Source organism: Phacochoerus africanus, chromosome 6 (genome assembly GCF_016906955.1).
Source record: "Phacochoerus africanus isolate WHEZ1 chromosome 6, ROS_Pafr_v1, whole genome shotgun sequence".
In the NCBI taxonomy this organism is placed as follows: Eukaryota; Metazoa; Chordata; class Mammalia; order Artiodactyla; family Suidae; genus Phacochoerus; species Phacochoerus africanus.
Genome location: NC_062549.1, coordinates 127585196 through 127604765, shown reverse-complemented (window position 1 = coordinate 127604765; position 19570 = coordinate 127585196). Strand labels below are relative to the sequence as shown.

General features: G+C 41.0%; 1 protein-coding gene across 1 annotated transcript in view; it reads right to left on the bottom strand.

Moving 5' to 3' along the window:
* Positions 1-4937: 4937 nt before the first annotated feature.
* LOC125130000 (guanylate-binding protein 6-like) overlaps positions 4938-19570 on the bottom strand; it is a 30896-nt gene continuing 16263 nt past the window's right edge. The window contains exons 11-16 of the mRNA XM_047785351.1: positions 18091-18200; positions 17693-17889; positions 15605-15850; positions 7440-7720; positions 6540-6752; positions 4938-5363 (exon numbers count right to left, since the gene is read on the bottom strand). Coding sequence (XP_047641307.1) covers positions 4947-5363; positions 6540-6752; positions 7440-7720; positions 15605-15850; positions 17693-17889; positions 18091-18200 — 1464 coding nt within the window. The 3' untranslated portion in view covers positions 4938-4946. The remainder of the gene's footprint in view (positions 5364-6539; positions 6753-7439; positions 7721-15604; positions 15851-17692; positions 17890-18090; positions 18201-19570) is intronic.

The window sequence follows — 19570 nt, the reverse complement described above, 5'->3', positions numbered from 1 at the left end:
AAAAATAGCAAAAGTTACAAATAAGGAGAAGATTCTAAAGGCTGCAAGATAAAAACAAAGAGGTAATTATAAGAGAAACCTCCGTAAGTCTATCAGCTGATTTCTCTATAGAAACACTATAGGCCAGAAGAGAGTGGCAAGATGTATTCAAAGTTCTAAAAGAGAAAAATTTGTAGCCTAGAATATTCTACTCAGCAAGATTATCGTTTCGAATAGGAAAAAATAAAGAATTTCTCCAAAGAGCAAAAACTGAAAGAATATAGCAATACTAAACACTTTCTAAAAGAAATACTGAAAGGTCTCCTCTAAATAGGAAAGAGGTAAGAAGATACAGGGTGGAGGAAATCACAATTGGAAAGTGATCACTTAAATAAGCCATTATACAAACCTAAAAGGAAAAAAAGAAAAGCTATTTGTAAAAGTGAAAGTAAACACAAGGAAGAGCAAAGAGTTAAAGGATATCAAGATCACAAAATGCATGGAAGGAAGCTAAGAGAATCCATACTCTCTTCTTTTTTTTTAGAATATGTTTGAGCCTATATGATTATTGGGCTAAAGCAAGCAGATTTAGGAAGAGGTTAACATACTTGAAAAACAGGGCAACCACAAATCAAAACCAAACAATACATTCACAGAAACAAAAAAGGAGAGGACACAAGGATAAAATCAAAGGAAATGATCCAACCAAGAAAGGAAAGGAACAAAAGAGAAACATAGAATCAACTAGAAAACAAGGTTTAAAATGGCAATAAAAACATACTTATCAATAATTACTTTAAATGTGAATGGACCGAAAGCTCCAATCAAAAGACATAGAGTGGAATACTGGATTAAAAAAAAACAAGAGCCTATGATATGCTGTCTACAAGAGACTCACCTTAGAGCAAAGCACACATATAAATTGAATGTGAGGGGATGGAGAAAGATATTTCATGTGAATGGAAATGACAGGAAAGTGGGAGTCACAATGCTCATGTTAGACAAAACAAACTTGAAAACAAAGAGGACACTATTTAATGATACAAGGATCAATTCAAGAAGGACAAAGAAGGACTCTATTTAATCATAAAAGAATCACTTCAAGAAGAGGATATTACACTTTTCAGTATAATACCCCTAATACTGGAGCATGCAAATACGTATGACAAAAACTAACAGACATAAAAGGAAAAATTGATGGGAATGAAACGATAGTAGGATATTTTAACACATCACTCACATCAATGGACAGATCCTCTAGAATGAAAATCAATAAGGCAACAGAGATCCTAAGTGACGCAAAAGAACAATTAGACTTAATTGATACTTTTAGGACATTACATCCAAAAAAAAATCAGAATATACATTCTTTTCAAGTGCACATGGAACATTCTCAAGGATTGACCACATACTGAGGCACAAAACTAACTTCAACAAATTTAAGTAGAGAAATTATTTCAGACATCTCTGACAACAATGGCATGAACCTGGAAATCAACCATTGGAAAAGAAAAGAGAAAAAACTGACTACATGGAGACTAAACAACACACTACTAAAAAACCAATGGGTCAATGAGGAAATCAAAAGGGAAATTAAAAAATACCTTGAGACAGGGAGTTCCATGGTGGCTTAGCAGAAAACAAACCCGACTGGTATCCATGACACAGGTTCAATCCCTGGCTCGATCAATGGGGTAAGGATCCAGCATTGCTGTGGGCTATGGTATAGATCACAGATGTGGCTTGGATCCCATGTTCCCATGGCTGTAGCATAGGCTGGTAAGTGCACCTCTGATTCGACCCCTAGCCTGGGAACTTCCATAGGCTGCAGGTGAAGGTATGGCCCTTAAAAACATACCTTGAGATAAATAGTACTGAAAACACAACCATTCAAAATCTATAGGATTCTGCAAAAGCAGTTCTAGAGAGCAGTTTATAGCAATACAGGCTTCCTCAACAAAGAAGAAAAATCCCAAGTTCACAAGGATGGTTCAACATATGAAAATAATCAATGTCATACACCACATTAACAAAAGAAAAGTCAAAAACCCCATGACCATCTCAATTGATGTAGAAAAAGCATTTGACAAAATCCAACAGCCATTCGTGATGAAAAGTCTTACCAAAGTGGGTATAGAGGGAATAAATAAATCTTAACATAATAAAAGCCATTTATAACAAACCCACAGCCAATATAATACTCAGTGAAGAAAACCTGAAAACCTTCCCACTAAAAGCTGGAACAAGACAAGGATGCCCACTCTCACCATGTTTATTCAACAAAGTGTTAGAAATCCCAATGACAGCAATCAGACAAACAAAAGAAATAAAATATGCAAACTGGAAGAGAAGAGGTAAAACTGTATTATATGCAGGTGACATGATACCATACCATACCAACCCTAAGGATGCCACAAAAAAAAGAAACTACTCAGACTGATCAATGAATTCAACAAAGTAGTAGGACACAAGATTGACATTCAGAAGTAGGTTGCATTTCTGTATACTAATGATGACATATTAGAAAAGCAGTATAAAAATACAATGCCTCATAAGATCACACCCCCCAAAATTAAATACCTAGGAATAAACCTGAAAGACTTAGATGCTGAGAACTATAAAACATTAATCAAGAGAATTAAAGAGGACTCAATGAAATGGAAAGATATTCCATGCTCCTGGATTGGAGGAATTAATATTGTTAAAATGGCCATATGAGCCAAAGTAATCTACAGATTTAATGCGATAACAAATGCTGGAAAGGGTGTGGGGAAAAGGGAACCCTCCTAAACCACTGGTGGGAATGTAAATGGGTAAAACCACTACGGAAAACAGTATAGAGGTCCTTCAGAAAACTAAATATAGATCTATCATATGATCCAGCAATCCTACTCCTGGGAAAAAACCTGCATAAAACTTTCATTCAAAAAGATACACGCACCCCTATGTTCATTGCAGCACTATTCACAATAGCCAAGACATGAAAACACCCTTAATATACATGAACAGATCAATGGATTAATAAGATGTGGTACATGTACACAACAGAATACTACTTGGCCATAAAAAGAACAAAATAATGCCATTTGCAACAACATGGATGCAACTAGAAATTCTCACATTAAGTGCAGTATGTTAGAGAAAGAAAAACTCCCTATGATATCACTTATATGTGGAATATAAAACATGGGATAAATGAACCTGTCTACAAAATAGATTGACAGACAAAGAGAACAGACTTGTGGTTGCCAAGGGGATGCGGGAGGGAGTGGGATGGACAGGGGGCTGGGGTTAGTAGCTGCAAACTATTACATTTAGAATGGATTAGCAATGAGGTCCTGCTGTGCAGCACAGGCAACTGTGTCCAATCTCTTGTGACAGAACATGATGGGAGATAGTATGAAGAAAAGAATGTGTATCTATAGGTATAACTGGGTCACTCTGCTGTATAGCAGAAATTGACAGAACATTGTAAATCAACTATAATAATAAAAACATATATAAAAAATAAGGTTACAAACCCAAAAAAATAAAAAATGAAAAAATGCACCCCAAAAAAACCCTCGTAACCAAAAAACATACATAATATTTCTCACAAACAGAGTAGAAGTGTTACGTGGAAAAATAGCTGAAATGATCCTAATGGCAAAATTTACAAAGGCTTTTACAACCCAGTGAGTATCATCACTGTCAGTACCAGCAATTATATTTCTCAAGTGATCTATCTCCGCATTCATCTTCTCAGATCTCCTTTCAAATACTTGACCGAGGAGAACTTCTTGCGTCTAAAAAAATACGAGGAAGAAAAACAAAACAAAACGAAAATAAAAACAAAAACAAAATAAAAATTAAAAAATATGAGGAAGTACATCATTTGATACCCCCAGGATTTCAAGGATTGCATCTTATATTTATGAGCATTTTCAAGGTCTCTTTGTTTTACACCTAAAATTGCTCACTTTTATACAATCATGAAAGGAGAAATTTGTGACACAGAAAATTCCACGTTTGAACCTACAAATTATGAGAAAGCCTTACAATAAAAGCCACTGTCAGGTTTTACCGGGAGGCTAAGCTGACATGAGGACAAGGGGATTTTGTCCCAGGCAAAAACTGCCGGGTAGGAGGTGGCCGCGGTCTGGTTGCACTACTTCTCCGTCCCACTCAGGGTGGCGGGTCACCCAAGGCAGAGACTGCTATCAACGCTACGTGCACAGTGAGAGAATTCCTTCTATGCCTCACGGGAGCTTGGGTACCCATCACACCTGCAGACGATGCAGCAAGGGGAGAAGCTGTCACCCCCCTGCTACTAAGGCCCGGATGTTTCTGATCCTTTTATGTCAGCGCAGATCAGCCTCAGGGCTTGGGTGGCAGCAGGGTTCCTGGTAATTGGCTGTGGTCTTGGTAAAGCAGATCAGGTGCTGCTCATATGAAATATGTGTGGTTGGAATATCTAATCAAGCCTCATGTGATCATTTCAGAACTCCCCAAATCCTGTCCAAATCCTATTGATATTTTCTGAAGGTGTGGAGGGGCCATCCTCATGCTGAATTCTCCGGAGTCTACTAGAGAGTCGAGTTCAAAGGCTTTGGGAGGAATCAGAGGCTTCGGGGCTCTAAGTAATCACAAGCAGTACCCGGCAGTGCTGCCCCCCACCCCGAGGGCTTGCTGTCACCTTCACCACCCCTTCCTGAGGTGCCAGGGGAACGCCCAGCAGGCGCCAAGAGGCACAGCCTGACTTACCTTCAGCTTACGCTCCAACATCATATTCTGCTCTCTCAGTCGATATTCTAGCTCTCTCTCCAGCTTCTTTCTCAGCTGGGCTATGTTTTCCTGGAAACTTCCCTTCTGAGCTGCCAGCTGCTGCTCCTGCTCTTTCAGCCTCTGGTTCAGCAGCTCCTGTTTCAGCAGCTCCTGCGCCTTCTCCGCTGCCTCCTTCCTGGCCCGCTCCTCTGCCCCAGGAAGGTTTAGAGAGGGACGAAAATAACGTAAGGACTCATCTCAACCCTCCTGAGCTCAGAAACCAAACTGGCAGGGGAGGCTGGAAAACCCCAAATTGTCCCCGTGTCCACACCATCCAGAGACATTTCAGAGTTGATGGGAAGGCTCTGCCTGGCTGCTGTCCAAGCACGTCCACGCCCGACTCCCCTTGCAGGTGTCAGACATGGCAGAGTTGTTCCACAGAAGGAGAGGAAGCTGCTTGTATCGGGAAGGTTTTGCTCTCCCAGGAGCCAGAGGGCCCTGCAGGAACGACCCATCCCACTGTGAGCAGAGCCCGTACCTGCTATGGCCTTCTGCCCGTCAGTGAGGGCTTTATCTGCCTGCAGGATGGATTTCTCTATTGCCACCTGTGACTGCAGGAAGCGCTGGAGGACCTTGTCGGCCTGAGGAACGAAGACACAAGTAGGGAACTCAATGTCCACTGGGGAGAGGAGTGCGGCCAAGACAAGGATGTCCAGAGACGTGCTGCTCCTTGTTTAAAATCCTGTAGCTGTTCCCTACAAACAGTCTAGGCTCCTAGAGGCACCTGTCTGTCTCTGGTCTCTGACCCAAGGCTGCTGCCCTCTACCCACCTTAGGGACCAGCCAGTCAGAGATACATCCAGTTCTATAAACTCCCAATCTCTGGGGCTTTTCTATACCTGACTTCCAAGGGGGAAATTGTGCCTCAAAACTGTGCTGCTGTTCACCTCGGCCCTTTGCTGGCTATAACTTTATTATTTTATCTTGCTGAAGCTTCTCAGTTCAGATCTTTAAAATGGGGACAATAATATAGATGTTTTATTTTCTTCTTCTTTTGGGGGCCACACCCACAGCATATGGAATTTCCCAGACGTGGGGTCGAATCAGAGCTGCAGCAGCTGGCCTGTTCCACAGCCATAGGAGCGCAGACTCCAATCCACATATGCAACCTAAAGCTGCAGCTGGCCGCCATCAGGGGTCCTTAACCCACTGATCGAGGCCAGGAAATAAACCTGCATCCTCATGGACACTAGTTGGGTTCTCAACCCAATGGGTCACAACAGGAACTCCTTATAGATGGTTCTTAATGTTATTTGAATGATTAAATTAAAGAGACTAGAGAAAAAGTTTAGCTTTATGGTTATAGGCATTAATAGTTCAATATATGTTAGTTGTGTTGTTTTTATCATAATTACTTTTTTATTATCACATTTGTTAATATCACCTATGTAGCCCATTTTTCACAGGCTCACAAGTGCCATAACTTTGTATAAAATTGTCTGCCTTTGACTTCCTCTCTTATTTTGATCAACCTTGAGGACAAAGACTCTGATATGTGAGTCATCAGTTCTTGGCACAGCAGTTATCATGTTGGATAAAGAAATGAATAAGTTAAATCTAAAATCTCTGGTGGATTTTAGAAATCCACGGTCATTTTAGGGGAATGGACATCCCTACTCTTCTCGGGAATAAGCTGCATCATGTGGACCTTATGAGCTAAAGCCGTCACGATGTCCCCACATTACCCACACTTGCTGCTGTGCTTTCATTTTCGGGAGACACCTTTGACCCTGTTCTGAGGCTCCCCTTGTTCCTCACCTGCACTCCTTTCCTGAGCACATGGCAATAGTCCCATTCCAATCTTTGCTTTGCTCTCTGGTAGAGTTCATGGCCTCCAGGAACAGAGAACATTCCTGCTGAAATACATTCCACTAGGGTCTCTGAAAGCTGATCAAGTTTTTCCTGGCAGTATTTGGCAGATGCCTCTTCATTCTGCAGCACGAAACCCTCCTTCTTATTCTTTATGATTTCCTGCAAGGGAAATGCAGAGCGATGTCACCAGAAACAAGGAACAGAGGACATAACATTCAAGGAATCTGGTGGTGAGATTGGTCTGCGGTCCTCATGAGAAACATGTGCTACTGGAGGCCCTGGAATAAGGCAGCAGTCACAAGACTTGATGTGCTCCCAACACATCAAGTGAAAACCCGGGAAGACGAAGGGCAAGTTTCTTAGCCTCCCTTCAGGCTTTTCATCTGAAAGGTTGGCGTTACATCACATAGTTCCTGTGGTTCCTGCAGCTGCAACATTCAGTGATTCCATCTTCAAGGATACTTGGGGAGACCTAAGTTGAACATGGCCCGGAATGAGGGTTTGCTGAGAGCAGGTTGGTCCGGGCCTCTCGGGAGTGTGTGCACAGAAAAAGAAACCAGCTTACGAATGACTTTGGGTGCTGTGAACAGGCTTGGAATCCATCGCAGTAATTACTTCAGGAAGATACCTGTACCGCTTTTGCATCAGAGATCAGAGAGACTCCCAGGGAAATTGCCTGTGGTTTGGCAGGAAAGAAAAGGAAATGCCTTTGGGAAGCTAACCCCTATGAGGACACAGACTGCTTCGTTCTCAAGTGTGCGATGGGCACAGGTTCCATAAAGACACTTCTAGTCTCCATTCTTTAAGAGGAGGAGGGAACAAATGTCAACTAGTAAGACAGCTTACCACCAGCATCTTCTGGAACTCCTGCGTGTCATCCTTGAAGGACTGCTCCATGAAGAGTGCAATGGCCTTGCTCTCGCAGTCTGCGTGCACCTCCAGCAGCTCCAGGTACGTGTCTGCGGGGAGGCTCAGTCGCTGGGCCATCTGCTCGCTGTAGAGGTCGGCTGCCTTCTGCATGGCCGCTGAGTTCTCCAGCTGGGCCAGGGTTTTCACTGCGTTCTCCAGACAAGGAACGTCTCCGGTATTGATGGCATCCACGTACGCCACCACCAGAGTCCCCAGCCCTGAAGAAGCCATGAAATTTAAGGGATAAATAGTCAGTGAGATCCAGGATTCTAAAACTACATTTCTAAAGCCACACGCACACGTACACACAAACACCCCTTCCTCCTTCAACAGTCCTCACCTTCGTTTTCCTACCGACTCTTCACTTGTATGGTTTTCCAGGCCACAGGGCTAAGAACATTGAAAATCTACACATTTATCTAGCATACTATGCGTATCTAGAAAATACAGTTTCCCATTTTAAAAACTGAAGGCCAAATGGATTACATAGGGATTCAGATGAAGCAGGTTATATAGATTAGATTTATTCCTAATGCTGAGGCATTAACTGGATTTTTAAAGAAACATTTAACAGTTTTATTGCCCTTATAACATGTGAGGCATTATTGTCAATGATGTCACGTGTTCAGTGAATTAATTCTCAAAGCAGCTTTCTGAGGTAGGTTTGTACTTCACCCCATTCTAGAGATGAGGAAACTGAGTCGAAACTTTCCTCAAGTCCCCAGACAGGTTGGCTCCAAAGTCTGTGCTCTCTGCCACCTGTTGTGCTTCTGTCTGCAACTACCCACAATGCCCCCTCACTCATGGACCACTTACAATTAAGCTTAGTAGAGAACATTCCAGAACTTTTTCTATTAATGTAAAAAAAGAGTATGTGACTCAGTACTAGATCATATATAAATATATTCTCCATGTATAACATATTTATTTCCCACTAAGGCTCCAAATAATAAGCATTTCCTCCCCCCAAATCTTATGAACAAAGAAACAAGCTTGGAGGGGCTGAGTAATTTGGCCCAAATCTCACAACGTTGGTGGAAGGCAAACTTTTGGCCAGGTATGCCAGCTCCATCAAAGGGATTCTTTTCTCTGCGCTACGCTGCGTCAGTAGCTTTCTGTTTTGATTTGGTAAAATGCATACTATGTGCTGCTATCCAATGTATCTTTGGGTGGAAGGCAGTTAAGTGGGATCATGGGTGTTCTCAATGCCCACCCAGGTCCACTCTCCCAGCGGGCACACCTGTCCCCCCAGGTGACCACACTGTCCAATTCTCTAGAAGGTCTGGGTCACATCACTCACCTTAGGACCTGCACTCAGGAAGACTGAGTCCAGACAGGGAAGAAGCACCAGTGTTGACAATTCAAACATCCTTCGTAGAAAAAAAAATCACCACCCACACTGAGACAGGAGTTGCCTTTTGGAGCTCTGTGACAGTATTCATAATTTTTAGCCATACAATTTGCCTTGAATTAGTAGGGACATGTTCTTGTAGAAAGTCCAGTGACTAATTTCCCAAAGAGTTTTAGTAAAATGTTTTGTTGAGGTGATTTCTACTGACTTAAGAAAGCCCTAAAAACTGTTTTAACACTTTTAATTCAGGGTCATTTCTTTTTTTTAATTACTCAATGAATTTATTACATTTATAATTGTACAATGATTATCACAATTCAATTTTATATCATTTCCATCCCACACCCCCAGCACATCCCCCCAACCCCCCAAACTGTCTCCCTTGGGAACCATAAGTTTTTCAAAGTCTGTGAGTCAGTATCTGTTCTGCAAAGAAGTTCAGTCTGTCCTTTTTTTAGATTCCACACGTCAGTGAATGCACTTGATGTTGGTATCTCATTGCCTGACTCACTTCACTTAGCATGATAATTTCTAGGTCCATCCATGTTGCTAAAAATGCCGTTATTTCTTTCTTTTTATGGCTGGGTAGTATTCCACTGTGTATATGTACCACATCTTCTTGATCCACACCTCTGTCGATGGACGTTTAGGTTGTGTCCATGTCTTGGCTATTGCAAATAGTGCTGCAATGAACATTGGAGTACATGTGTCTTTTCGAGTCATGGTTTTCTCTGGATAGATGCCCAGGAATGGGGTTGCTGGATCAAATGGTAGTTCTATGTTTAGTTTTCTGAGGCATCTCCATACTGTTTGCCACAGTGGTTGCACCAATTTACAATCCTACCAATTTACAGTGTAAGAGGGTTCCTTTTTCTCCACACCCTCTCCAGCACTTATTGTTTGTAGACTTTTTGATGATGGCCATTCTGGCTGGTGTAAGGTGCTACCTCAGAGTGGTTTTGATTTGCATCTCTCTAATAATGAGTGATGTTGAACATCTTTCCATGTGTTTTTTGGCCATCTGTATGTCTTCTTTGTTTAGATCTTCTGTCCATTTTTTGATGGGGTTTGTTTTTTTTGGTATTGAGTGGTAGGAGGTGTTTATAAATTTTGGAGATTAATCCCTTGTCAGTTGATTCATTTGCAAAGATTTTCTCCCATTCTGTGGGTTGTCTTTTCATTTTGTTTAGGGTTTCCTTTGCTGTGAAGAACTTTTAAGTTTAAGTCCCATTTGTTTATTTTGTTTTTACTGTCATTACTCTGAGAGGTGGATCTGAGATGTTGCTGTCATTTATTTCGGAGAGTGTTATGGCCTATGTTTTCCTCTTAAGAGTTTTAGAGTGTCTGGTCTTATATCTAGGTCTTTAATCCATTTTGAGTTTATTTTTGTGTATGATGTTAGGGAGTGTTCTAAGTTCATTCTTTTACATGTGGCTGTCCAGTTTTCCCAGCACCATTTATTGAACAGGCTGTCTTTTCTCCATTGTATATTCTTGCCTCCTTTGTCATAGATTAGTTGACTGAAGGTGTGTGGCTTTAATTCTGGGCTTTCTATCCTATTCCACTGATCTGTATCTCTGTCTTTGCGCCAGTACCATACTGTTTTGATGACTGTTGCTTTGTAGTATAGTCTGAAGTCAGGGAGCCTGATTCCTCCAGCTCCATTTTTCTTTTTCAGGATGTCTTTGGCTATTCTTGGTCTTTTGTGCTTCCAAACAAACTTTAAAATATTTTATTTCAAGTTCTGTGAAAAATGTCCTCGGTAATTTGAGAGGGATTACATTGAATCTGTAGATTGCCTTGGGTAGTATAGTCATTTTGTTAATATTGACTTTTCCAATCCAAGAGCATGGTATGTCTTTCCATCTATTTGTGTCATCTGTGATTTCTTTCATCAACGTCTTTCTTATAGTTTTCAGATTACAGGTCTTTTGTCTCTGTAGGTAGGTTTACTCCTAGGTATTTTATTCTTTTGGATGCAATGGTAAATGGGATTGCTTCCCTAATTTCTCTTTAAGATCTTTCATTGTTAGTATATAGAGATGCCCTTGACTTCTGTGTGTTAATTTTGTATCCTGCGACTTTGCCAAATTCATGGATGAGCTCTGTTTTCTGGTAGAGTCTTGAGGATTCTCTAGGTATAGTATCATGTCATCTGCAAATAGTGATAGTTTTACTTCTTCCTTTCCAATCTGGATTCCTTTTATCTCTTTTACTTCTCTGATTGCTCTGGCTAGGACTTCCAAAACTATGTTGAATAGTAGTGGCGAGAGTGGATATCTTTGTCTTGTTCCTGATTTCAGCGGGAATTCTTTCAGCTTTTCACCATTGAGAATGATGTTTGCTGTGGGTTTGTCATATATGGCCTTTATTATGTTGAGGTAGGTTCCCTCTATGCCCACTTTCTGAAGGGTTTTTGTCAGAAATGGGTGTTGGATTTTGTCAAAGGCTTCTTCTGTGTCCATTGAGAGAATCATATGGTTTTTATTCTTCAGTTTGTTAATGTGGTATATCACACTGATGGATTTGTGGATACTGAAGAACCCTTGCATCCCTGGGATAAATCCCACTTCATCATGATGTACAATCCTTTTAATGTATTGTTGGATGCGGTTTGCTAGTATTTTGTTGAGGATTTTTGCATCGATGTTCATCAGTGAAATTGGCCTGTAGTTTTCTTTTTTTGTGGTATCTTTGTCTGATTTTGGTATCGGGGTGATGGTGGCCTCATAGAATGAGTTTGGGAGTATCCCTTCCTCTGCAATTTTTTGGAATAGTTTCAGAAGGATAGGTGTTAGCTCTTCTCTAGATGTTTGATAGAATTCACCTGTGAAGCCATCTGGTCCTGGACTTTTGTTTGTTGGAAGCTTTTTAATCACAGTTTCAATTTTAGCACTTGTGATTGGTCTGTTCATCTTTTCTATTTTATCTTGGTTTATTCTTGGAAGATTGTACCTTTCTAAGAATTTGTCCATTTCTTCTAGGTTTTCCGTTTTATTGGCGTATAGTTATATATAGTAGCCTTTTATGATCCTTTGTACTTCTGTGATGTCCGTTGTTATTTCTGCTTTTTCATTTCTAATTTTATTGATTTGAGTCCTCTCTCTTTTTTCCTTGATAAGTTTGGCTAAGGGTTTATCAATATTGTTGATCTTTTCAAAGGACCAGATTTTCATTTCATTGATCTTTTCTATGGTTTTCTTTATTTCTATTTCATTGATTTCTGCTCTGATCTTTATGATTTCTTTCCTTCTACTAACTTTAGGTCTTGTCTGTTCTTCTCTCTTGAGCTGCTTTAGATGTAAAATTAGGTTGTTTGTTTGAGCTTTTTCTTGTTTCCTGAGGTGGGCTTGTATTGCTATAAACTTTCCTCTTAGAACGGCCTTTGCTGCATCCCATAGGTTTTGGAGTGTGGTATCTTTGCTGTCATTTGCTTCTACGTATTTTAATTTCCTCTTTGATTTCTTCAGTGATCCATTGGTGGTTTAGTAGCTTGTTTAGTCTCCATGTGTTTGTGGGGTTTTTTTGCGGTTTTTCTCTTGTTGTTAGTTTCCAGTCATATAGTGTTGTGGCTGGAAAAGATGCTTGATATGACTTCAGTTTTCTTAAAGTTGCTGAGGTTTGATTTGTAGCCCAGGATGTGGTCAATCTTAGATAATGTTCCATGTGCACTTGAGAAGAATGTGTATTCCATTGCTTTTGGATGGAATGTCCTATAAATATCTATTAAGTCCATCTGGTCTAATGCTTCATTCAGGGGCTGTGTTTCTTTATTGATTTTCTGTCTAGATGATCTGTCCATTGCTGTAAGTGCCCACTATTATTGTGTTATTGTTGATTTGTCCTTTTAAGGTTGTTAGCAGTTGCCCTATATATTGTGGTGAACCTAGTGGGTGTGTAGATATTTAAAATTGTTATATCTTCTTAGATTGATCCTTTGATCCTTAGGTAGTTTCCTTGTCCCTTAAGATATTCTTCGTTTTAAAGTCTGTTTTGTCTGATATGAGTATTGCTACTTCAGCTTACTTTTGATTCCCATTTGCATGGAATATTTTCTTCCAACCTCTCACTTTCCATTTGTATGTGTCCCTAGGAGTGAAATGGGTCTCTTGAAGAAAGCATATATGTGGGTCGTTTTTGTATCCATTCAGCCAGTCTATGTCTTTTGGTTGGGGCATTTAGTCCATAAACATTTAAGATAACTATTGATATGTATGTTCTTATTGTCATTTTATTAATTGCTTTGGATTTGTTTTTGTTGCTCTTTTTTCTTCCCTTCTTCTCTTGTTCTCTCCTCTTGTGGTTTGATGACTGTCTTTAGCATTGCATTTGAGTTGATTTTTCTTATTTGTTTGTGTATCAATTGTAGATTTTTGGTTTGCAGTTACTCTGAAGTTTTGATATAAGTCTATATATATATATGAGGTTGTTTTAAGTTGTTGTTCTCTTAATTGCAAGTGCATCTGCAGTGTCCTGCATTTGTACCCCCCTATTCTCACGACTTCTGATTTGGGTGGCATAATTGTGTGTGGATGATTTCGTATCTTTACTGTATATTTTTTTGTTTCCTGTTGTGGCCTTTTCTTTTCTGCCTAGAGAAGTTCCTTTAGTATTTGTTGTAAAGCTGGTTTAGTGTTGCTGAATTCTCTCAGCTTTTGCTTATCTGTGAAGGTTTTGATTTCTTCTTCAAATCTGAATGAGAACCTTGCTGGGTAAAGTCATCTTGGTTGGAGGTTTTTTCCTTTCATCACGTGAAGTACATCATGCCACTCCCTTCTGGCCTGCAGAGTTTCTGCTGAGAAATCTGCTGATAACCCTATTGGGGTTCCCTTGTATGTTATTTGTTTCTTTTCCCTGGCTGCTTTCAAGATTTTTCTCTTTGTCTTTAATTTTGGTCAGCTTGATTAATATGTGTCTCAGTGTATTCCTCCTTGGGTTTACTTTATATGGAGCTCGTTGTGCTTCCTGGATTTGAGTGAGGGGTTCCTTTCCTATGTGAGGGAAGTTTTCAGCTATTACCTCTTGGAATATTTTTTCTGTCCCCTTCTCTCTCTCTTCTCCTTCTGGCACTCCTATAATACGATGTTGGTGCGTTTAATGTTGTCCCAGAGTTCTCTGAGACTTTCTTCCTTTGTTTTCAATCTTCTTTCTCTTTTCTGTTCTGCATCCATAATTTCCACTAATCTGTCCTCTGCCTCGCTTATGTGTTCTTCTGCCTCCTGTATTCTGCTGTTAGCTGCTTCTAGTGAGTTTTGTATTTCAGTTATTGTATTTTGCATCTCTTCTTGTTTAAGTTTTATATCTTGTATCTCTTTGCTCAGTGTTTCCTGTAAGGTATCCATCTTTGCCTCCAGTTTCTTTCCAATGTCTTGCATCATCTTCAGCATCGACAGTCTAAAGTCTTTTTCCTGGAGGCTGAGAATCTCCTCATCACTTAGCTTATTTTCTGGGGTTTTTCCTTTCTCCCTCACCTGAGTTATGGTTCTCTGTCTTTTCATTTTTATAGGTTTTTGGTGTGGTGACCTTTTTGCAGATAATAGAGTTGTAGCCTGTCTTATGTCTGGTGTCTGCCCCCCTTGTGGCTGAAGTCGGTCTGGGGGCTTGCTGTAGGCTTCCTGATGGGAGGGGCTGATGCCTGCCCACTGGTAGGTGGAGCTGATTCCTATCCCTCTGGTGGGTGGGGCTTTGTGTCTGGGTGGGATTATAGGCGGCTGTGTGCCTTTTCCCAAAATGGCTACCGCCAGAGAAAGGCACGCTGCTGAATATTCCAAAGAACTTTGCTTCCAATGTCCTTCTCCCACAACAAGCCACATTCACCCCTGTTTTCCGAGGAGGTCCTCCAAGAAAATGCAGTCAGGTCTGACCCAGATTCCTATGGAGACTTTACTTTGCCCCGAGACCCAGTGCACATGGAAGTCTGTGTGCGCCTCTTAAGAATGGGATCTCTATTTCCCCCAGTCCCATGGAGCTCCTGCGCACAAGCCCCACTGGCCCTCAATGCCAGATGCTCCAGGGGCCAGGGGCTCTTTCTCCCAGTGCCAGATCCCCACACTTGGGGGTTTGATGTGGGGCCAGAACTCTCACTCCTGTAGGTGAGTCTCTGTGACACTGTTACTTTCCAGTCTGTTGGGGCTTCCCACCCGGGAGGTATGGGGTTGCTTATATCATGTAATCACCCCTCCTACCTCTTGATGTGGCCTCCTCTTTGTCTTCTGGAGTAGGATATCTTTTTGAAAGTTTTCAGTCCATTTTGTTGAAGACTGCTCAGCATTTCACTGTAAATTTTGTTGTTTTTAGGAGAGGAGTTCAGCTCTATCTTTCTATTCTTCCATCTTAATCCCATCCTCCCCAACTGGATTTTTCTGTGATTTGTGAGTTACTATTTATTTTTGGACCACTCTAACCTCTCCTCCAAATATCTTTTGTATTGCTTGGGAATAATACTTATTGTATAAGACTTCCCCTGAGGAAATGTAATATTCTGATTTTATACTGAGATAGTGATATTTTCCTCAGTGGAGGGATGTTTCAGATAAGCGGAAGCCATAGGTATCAGTGACAAAGCTTGCAATTTGGGGGAGGATTTTTAACCCCCAAAGTATGATGATTATAACATATGTGTATTTCTTCCTGGAGAGTTAATACCTACCAGTGTTCCACATAGAATCAAACAATAATGCCTAAAAACACATTATATAAACTATTCGACATGTATCAGGCTCCAGGAAAACAGGGGAAAAAAAAGACTTACGTTTCCCAGTGACTGGAATTCCATCACTGAGGGTCTTGGTCTTTGCATTGGTGAAGATGTAGGAACAGAAATTGTTTGCTTGTTCCAGGAAATCAGGATCCAGTTGGTCTTCAGACACATTCTCAATATTGGCCAGGAGGTTTTTGTTGTCTGTTGGTCGGTCAAAGACAAAACACTTCCGTTTTGGGAAGAAATTCCTAATGCACTCTCTGGGTAGATTGGATGTTTGGGCTTTGGGATTGTTGCCTGAGAGAGAGAAAAACAGATTAGAGTGGAAAGAGTCTTGGGGCAGGTGACCAAAGGGTGTTTATGACAACAGGTGTGTGTGTGTGTGTGTGTGTGTGTGTCTTTGCTGTGGTTTATGCTTACAGCCCCTTTAACACAGACATTCTTTGCATCAAACACCAGTGGTCTAGCTCTGGAGAGGAATCTGGGGAGACAGCCGGCACATAACCCCATGGCTGCTGTTTCCGCCCTGTACACGGTAGCGTAGTCGTCTATCAGAAGCTTACTGTACTCACGGCTCCAAGAGTGAAAGGCCAAATGCAACTTTTGCTCTGCTGAATCTCACATAGAAATTGAGCCATGGGATGAAAAAGAAGAGTCATACACCAGGGATGATGGACAATATGCCCTGGAATTTTAGGAATGTCATCCTGACTATTTAAGGAAAACTTTTTTTTTCCTTTTTGTCTTTTTGCCTCTTCTAGGGCCACTCCCATGGCATATGGAGGTTCCCAGTCTAGGGGTCTTAATTGGAGCTGTATTCGCCGGCCTACACCAGAGCTACAGCAATGCCAGATCCGAGCCACATCTGCGACCTACACCACAGCTCACGACCACACAGGATCCTTAACCCACTGAGCAAGGCCAGGGATTGAACCTGCAACCTCATGGTTCCAAATCAGATTCATTAACCACCGCGCCACAGCAGGAACTCCCAGTAACATTATTTTGATGCTAAAAATAATGGGTACAGAGTTAGCTAATTTTTAGCGAAAACCTCTGAAGGTTAACTGTAACTAAAATGTAACCTTAAGATGTCGCCAATAATCTATAAACTCCTCGAGGTAGAGGGTTCTGTTTGATTTGACAGTGGTCCTCTTCTGTCCAGTCATTGTCGCAATACATTGCATACCCAGAAACATGAAAGCAAGAATGAATAAATGAACTGATACCTCTCTCCAGATTTCACTAGATACACACCCCTATATATGTAACCCATTAAAATAATGTATTATCTTGTAAGGAAAACATGGGTAAATATGTGTAAATTAAGAGACAGCTATGATGTGGATGGTAAAATGAATGCTCTAATAATTATCAGAAATATGGAAAAGACACACACTTCTTCAAACTTACAGAGGACATAAAGTCATTTTTAAGATGATATAACTGTATAGGCTTAGACCAGTATATACCTCTTTGAGAAGAATAATCTCTAACTAGGTAAAATGTACTTTTTGTTTCCTTAGATAGATTTTTTTTTTGTCTTTTTGCTATTTCTTTGGGCCACTCCCGCGGCACATGGAGGTTCCCAGGCTAGGGGTCGAATCGGAGCTGTAGCCCCCGGCCTATGCCAGAGCCACAGCAACGTGGGATCGGAGCTGCGTCTGCGACCTACACCACAGCTCACGGCAATGCCGGATCCCTAACCCACCGAGCAAGGGCAGGGACCGAACCCGCAACCTCATGGTTCCTAGTCGGATTCGTTAACCACTGAGCCACGATGGCAACTCCCCTTAGGTAGATTTTTCATTGTTATTTCATATCTAACAAGTATCTGTTCAGATGTTTTCCTCAACAGAGAAAAGCAGAAGCCAAAATAGGGAACATGTGTCTGGCTTTTTGAACTAAATTACAGATGGTATGAAAAAAACAAGTTGGTTTTGAATGATTGCATTTCACTTTGCTTTTCCTAAGTGAACGTCATCTCTAGTCCCTAGAGCTTTGCAACCACTTTCCAGCCACTATTTCTACAGACTTCGAAGAGTCTCAGATACAAAAGCCACCCCAGAGGTGATGGAGCGGGTTTAGCAGATCCCACCCTATCCTGGACCATCCGATGCCCGGGCCGTGCTCTGATACCTGGAATCAGCTTCAAGGCATTCTCCAGGTACTCATCCTCTGTGACAGGGTGACCATTCAACTTCAGGTCCAGGGTGAAATCCCGAACAATCCAGATAAAGTCTGGAAAGAAACTCACAAACTCTGTGCAGTCCTCCACGCCATCGTTTTCTGAGGAGGACTTGGTCCTGATGAGCTCCGTGAGCTCTGTCACATAACTAGGACGTAGTTAAGGAAAAGAAACGCCTTACCCACAAAATTCCGATATTTTCTCACATCAGAGCATTATAAACACTGCCTTTTCCTGCGGGTTCCCTCTGCTGCGTCAGAGGAAACCAAATGACAGGGCAGGGGTCACTGCCCCGATTTCCATTCCCACAGCTCAGTGAGACGTGGTGGCTGAGTTCCTGGCAGGATACTGCAGCTGCTCCAGGGCCTGGTGGTTGATGGTGTTCATGCTGTTGTAGACGAAGACGCTGCTCAGGAGCACGGCCAGGGCGAAGATCCACGAGTCGTTCTTAGGGTCGCCCTAGAAGGCACGTTAGAACAAGAGATTTAGGGCTTACTCTCAAATTAGAAGTTCATTCACACACTTATTTTATTCTTATTTCAGTTGACATACTCACCATGCGAAGAACTTTTTTAAAGACAGACGGAGACATCAGCTTTCACAATTGCGAAGACATTTCTTGTGAATGCACGTTTTTTCACACGTAAATGTCTTCCAAGCTTCACAGAGCTTTCTTTTACCTCATTGGATGAAGTAAAATCACGTGCAGAAAAACCAGTATAGTGCCTCGTGTGGAATTACGTATCAGTAATGAGTGTTAGCACTTACTAATTATGCACATACTTATTAATTGTAGTCCATATAAAATATACCATAGTTGGCGTAACTGAGTATTTAAATTATATCCAATCAATAAATGCTCATGAGAAGTGACTGTATGTTCCCTACTTTTCTTAGATTTCAGAAGCCAGTGTCGTAAATGACAGTCCTTTCAAGATAACAATTTCAAAGCAGTGACAAACATCCATAAAAACCTATGCAAAAAGGATGACAATATCTAGAAAATGCCTGTATCTTGGTAATGGGTATAAGCAGCGGAAGCTATAGCTTTCACATTAAATTAAAACTGGGAAGTCTGGCAAGGTAGAACAGAGCTACGAACGTTGGAGAATGAGTGTTTGATATGAATGCTTCCCTGAAGTCTTGAGCTGAGTATTAAGGAAGAGGCAGAATGTGGTCATGAAGGAAAGAATGTGACCGCATAGATAACAACACCTGCAAAATTAAAATTAGAAGTGGGAAAATACAGACGTGTTGTAATTAAAATAGAGTTATTGGTTTGACTGAAGCAGAGGGTACGTGGAGGAGGAAAGGTGGGCGCTAGTGAGGCTGATGCAGGCCCTTAAAGGCCAGGCTAATTTGTTTGTATAAATTATAGCATTTTCTAAATAACGGCGTAAACACAGAACTTATTCCTTCTATAAGCAGTGTGTAAATCTATTCAAAGAGCAAATGCAAAAATAGATGATGGGAGGGAGGGGGGAATAGTGTATTTATTACTTTATTTTCCAAAACCCAATTTTGAAAAATAATCAATTAGGATAAGAAGATGCAGCACCTATCATCAATAATAAATTATTTCCATAATAAGACTATGTCATTCTTTGAAATAGGGCTTTAAAAATAAACACAGAATTTCTAGTTCCCTTTGAGAAGAAATAAAGAGCTATAGAAATGTAGGTACTATTACCAAATAATCTGAAAGTAATGGGAAAAAAAGCAAATAAATTATTTCACCTATTAGTAGAAAGCTAAAATACACAACTTCCATCTTAGTATGCTTCTTGTAGGAAAATATGTACTTTAATAGAAGTGGTTCCTTCAGAGGC